This window comes from Austrofundulus limnaeus, unplaced genomic scaffold, assembly GCF_001266775.1.
Source record: "Austrofundulus limnaeus strain Quisiro unplaced genomic scaffold, Austrofundulus_limnaeus-1.0 Scaffold63, whole genome shotgun sequence".
Taxonomy (NCBI): domain Eukaryota; kingdom Metazoa; phylum Chordata; class Actinopteri; order Cyprinodontiformes; family Rivulidae; genus Austrofundulus; species Austrofundulus limnaeus.
The window spans coordinates 541228-546298 of NW_013952465.1; the positions used below are offsets into that span (position 1 = coordinate 541228).

At 39.9% G+C, this 5071-nt stretch overlaps 1 protein-coding gene and 1 long non-coding RNA gene across 4 annotated transcripts in view; one reads left to right on the plus strand and one right to left on the minus strand.

The window, feature by feature from the left end:
- The window catches only part of LOC106518556 (uncharacterized), a 24297-nt gene that overhangs the window by 17053 nt on the left and 2173 nt on the right, over window positions 1-5071 (minus strand). The window lies entirely within an intron of this gene.
- Window positions 73-2943, plus strand: lamp5 (lysosomal associated membrane protein family member 5; the record flags this gene model as incomplete). Its single annotated transcript, XM_014009896.1, is given in 4 exon segments — window positions 73-204; window positions 305-401; window positions 750-938; window positions 2070-2943. Coding segments are annotated over 4 exon segments (594 nt in total), but the record flags the coding sequence as incomplete, so codon positions are not given.

A 5071-nucleotide genomic window follows, 5' to 3' on the forward strand; every position in this document is an offset into this window, starting at 1 on the left:
ATAATAAGTTAGTTGGCAGAATATACATTTTTGAGTATTTTGCCAATTTTAGAATCAATTGTGGTTTTGCAGCTGATCACGGAGCAGGCGTCTTTCACTCTGCCCCGGAACGCAGAGATCGAGGGCAAATGTGGGCTCACAGAGTCTGAGATCCACATCTCCTGGAAGAACAGCGCCTACATCCTCCGCATTTACTTCTCCAAGGTGGGCAGCGGCACCCTGAAATCTATTTTYCACACAAAGACCTGACTGCTGTGACGGGCGAAAGTTCATTTGTGTGTTTCTGTTTGCTCCGGGTGTCCAGGAGTTCCGTGATAAGGGTATCGAGGTGTGGAAGATCAGCAGAATCCAGTTCGTCTACGACACCTCGGAGACCTCGCATTTTATTAACGCCTACAACCGTGAGTGTCCTTCTGCTGCAGGACGTGTCCAAACTGTCCTCCTGCCCTCCTGATCCCAGACTGTATGGAGTTCTCCTGCATATTTATTTATAGATTATTCTGAGTTTCATTCAAAAGCAGGACTTAAAAAAATCTTATTCACCTTGGTTATTTATGAGGTTTCCTTTATTTTTCTACTAGTTTTCTTAATTTGGTGTTTTCGTTTTTAAACTAGATATATAATATTTTGTTCAGTCTATCTTTGGAATGCCCCAAGTTTTAGACAAATAACAAAAATCAAATCTCCAATATTCAAAAGCACCTTAAAACGTCCTATTTTAAGTCCCAAATGTCCCGTTTGGTCTCCAGCTGGGAAACACACAGCGAGCACCCACCGCCTGTCCGCCCTGGTGACCCCCGCGGGCCGCTCCTACTTGTGCACAGCTCAGCAGACCATCACCCTCATCTCCAGCGACCACCAGAAGGGCGTCACATTCTCCATGTACGACATCCAGATCCAGCCCTTCGACATCGCCTCCGACTTCATGTTCAGCGCCCGTAAGACAGCTTTTAAACTGCTCCACCTTTTGCCACACAGACCTATTTGTTTCTGCTCTGCAGGGAAACAGTACATGATGGTAATGGGAAGTCTTGGAGGGGGTGGGCTGTACATCTTTTTGTGGCTCTCTGAGRGGGGAGGTTATAGCTGCAGGATGCGTGCGAGTGTGAGGTGAAATCAGAGAAGGAAAGGTTGGGATACATGAGAAATAAAAGACACAGCAGGAGGGGAAACRAAGAGAGAGGGGTCATTAAGACTTTATGAGCAGAGTCATATCTGTGGTCTGAAAGCAGAAACATCTACCCGTCCAATCACCTTGGAGGAATCACTGCCATAAACTAAACCACGCTCCCCTGCCCTCGTCTACAGGGAGACAMCTTCCCATTAAACTGTACAGACTGTACTCACAACCAACAGAGGTTAAAGTGTCCTCCTTATTGTGCACACTCACATGCACCAAACTGAAAACACTAAAAACAAGACTATTTAATTGCATATAAGAAAGAGAGGAAACATAATGTACAAAAATCAAMGTTTAAAGCTTAACAAAATACATTTTTTATTTTACACTTATTTTAGTTGTAGAAAACAGTTGCTGTGATGAATAAAAAATGTACTCACCTCCCTAATTTACACAAAATGCCTGATTTAACACATTTCAGCTTCGTTTTAAGGCAGTAGAGATGAACCCTCATCACGCCCTCACAGTTTGATGATGAAAACATTTCAGCTTGAGATGCAAGATCTGATCAGGGTTTARAGTGTGTCTGAATGAAAAATTAAACTGTTTTTAGAATCGGTCTGAAAAAGTCAATTTGTTCATCGAGAATTGTTTTTGTTGAAATTGTTCCCTAARGTTTTTATTGATTTCTAATTGTTTTTGATGGCACCAATCCAGTCATAGAAGTAACAAATGCTTCAATTATTGTGATTTTTTTCTGTCTTGCCATATGAATAAGGTAAATTTTGTTTGTAGCTGACAGTGCATCCCTTTCTGATTGGTTAAAATATTTACCAGCTAGTTTTTCTGGTGACAAAAGCCTCGAGCTGAAACACGTTCCTCTGATTTCACAATAAATAGTTTAAGATAATTCTCATCACACTCCATCACCTATTTCCTCCCTTTACAGCCTATAAGTGCATCACCGACCAGCGGGAGCACCTGGAGGAGATCCTCCCCCTCATCCTGGGCCTCCTTCTGGGCCTAATAATCGTCATCATCCTCACCATCTACCACTTCCACCTCAAGCTGACAGCCAATCAGCCGCAGCTCCCCAGAGACCGCTCCATGTACAAGAACATGTAGTCAGCTTCTCTCTCCACAGCAGTCCTGATGACAGACTCGTCTCCTCGGTGTCCCCGCACTGAGGACCACGTCCTCGCGCTGGACTGAGTCCCTGATTGACAAACGTGAACGGCCCACACTGCACTGCCCACTGGAGCTTCTGAATAGTTAAAACACGAGTTAGTGGGACTATATGGGACCTGAGGGGGGGTAAAGATGGAGAGTAATTAACTCGTACCTGGATTAAATCTCAACGCCATATTAAAGTGTTTCAAGTTTTCATATGGAGAACAAATCTCTGAAAATCCTGCATTTCTATGATCATTTCCTCTCTTAAACTGCAGCTAAATTATTCTATTATGGTTTGTTGTTTCTGCACTTTGCTCATTTTGAAATACTTTTGTTCAGGTCCTTGTTTTCACACCCTCTGAATGCAGTCACAGTGTCGTAGTGTTCAGTGTAGTTTTTGCCTCGACATCAGACTTTTCTCTACAGATGTAAGGAACAAATCAAAAGAAAGAAAAAACAAAAACATTCAAATGATCTGCTCAAGCAAAAGGAATTTGTCAAATAAAAAAAGATGATAAAAACAGAGGTTTTAAAAGATGTGTAAAATATTTTTGAAGTTACAAGTCTATGCATAAATCTCTGCTGATGCAACTGTGTGAAGTTGTTTGTTCTGTTTGAAATAAATGGATGGATTCACCTTCGTCACACCATTTCTGAGACTACAGAATTTATCTCATCACTGCGCTGCACTCCTCTCAATCTGTCAACCATAATGGGCAGAAAAAACATTTCCTTCTGMCGCTTTAGTGGAAAGTGTTAAAGACAAAAAGAGAAAGGAAAGTCACAGAAACACAGATGAATGAGTGACGGCTGCACCCGTCAGGATGAAGTATTAAATCTGTTCTGCGACTCGGAGCTGTCAAAATAAACACAAGATGAACCCGTCTTATTGAAAGCAAAAAGAACATTTTTGTCATTAACACCTGATTGTTTCTGCTGTGTGAACGTCACACATCAACCTCAGTAGCAACACACTGCCCAGCCCTTTCACACAGTAAATCACAGAGTAATGTTGGAAATACTCTTCAAAAAATGTCACATTAACGCTTGAAAATCTCATACATGTCCTACAACCATCTAACTCAGGAATAAACTGAGCCTACATTTATTTATAGAGTTTGAAAATTATAGAGAATAAGTGGCCTTTCCTCACTTTTACAAAATACTACAATTCAAGAACATTAAAGCTTATTTTTGTTCAGACGATTAAGTTAAATTTGGTTTAATTTTACCTATAGCCTTAATAAATTCATTAGAATTTATTAATCTTTATTCACTCTAATGTAACTATGTTGGCACTTGTCATATTTACAAAAAACACATTGTCGTGGTATGAAAGCAGAAACACGTTGGAATAATGCCAGAAAAGTCTGCGTGTATGGTCGTAATAAATGATTTAATTCTGAGCAGCAGGCAAACAGGACTCAATCAGGAAGTCCTGTCGGCTTGTCGCTGACAYGTCAGCGGACACAGCCAATAATATACACCATGATAACATCATATGACGTGCTTATAACCAATCACAGATCGCCTAATATACTCTCCAGCCTATCACAGGGCTCCCAGCTCAAAGAGTGTCTTATCAAACAAGAGAGGTCAGTCCGTTGCGGAGTCCTGTTGTCTGGACAAACAGATTAACATTGAACATGTGACACAGATAGATAATTAGTCCATAACACTCCCTCCTCTTGAGTAAATAATACTCAAACAAACCAAATGGAATAATTATGAAACATCCAAACACAAAATGTATCACTCAACAACAAATACAATGGAGAAATAAGGGAAAAATAGTGCAAGTTAAATGACGACCAACAACATATACATTCAATCAATGGAAGATACAACAGGAAAAAAGGCTTAAATGACAAGTGAAACATCAGAACTCATCAGAAGAAAAACATGTCGAAATTAAAAAAAAAAACTCAAAAGCCCAAAGTTAGACAAGGTATCACAACACAAGCCTCCCAGTGTGTTAGATTGTGTGAGCCGCCTATGTTCCATCAGAATCTTATCTTGGATAAAGTGTTAACTTAATAACAACTAGTTGTCAATTAATGAACCTTAAGTAATGCAAATTAGGACAATGTGCAAAATACAGTTCCTACCCCCATTCAAGTCAAAATCACTAAAAACAAAACCCACAGAGCCCATAAGGCACGAACAGAAAACGCATGGATTACTGGCATGAGCTGGCTTGTGTAAGGAAGAGAACACAAAAAACAAAACCCACAGAGCCCATAAGGCATGAACAGAAAACGCATGGATTACTGGCATGAGCTGGCTTGTGTAAGGAAGAGAACACAAAAAACAAAAGTGTAACAAAAATTACAAACAAATGTATTCAAGTAGCTGCAAATCAATTTGTACATTTAAACAAACAAACTTAATTGGAAATGATTGATAAAGAAACACACAACTGGTCTGCCTGCTTAAAAAAACTATTGCTGTAGCAAAGCCTGACACCTGAGCTAATGATAAGCAATGCTTATGCTAGGCTAAACCTGCAAAAAAAATGTAAAGCTCACTGAAATTATATGTTTTCTACAACGGCGTATTAGTTGGACAGAGAGAGTGTTAGGGCCACATAAGTTTTTTATTTATTATTATGTGAATAAAGTCAAAATATTATGAGAAAAAAAGTCAGAATCTTACATGACATGTCATTTTCTATTCCTGATATAATTTTTACTCATTTCCTCCTCACCGTCCTCACACCTGCTGTGGACAGCCATGCCTGTCTCTGAGTTTATGAAGTTCCCTGCCGTGACCTTTGGG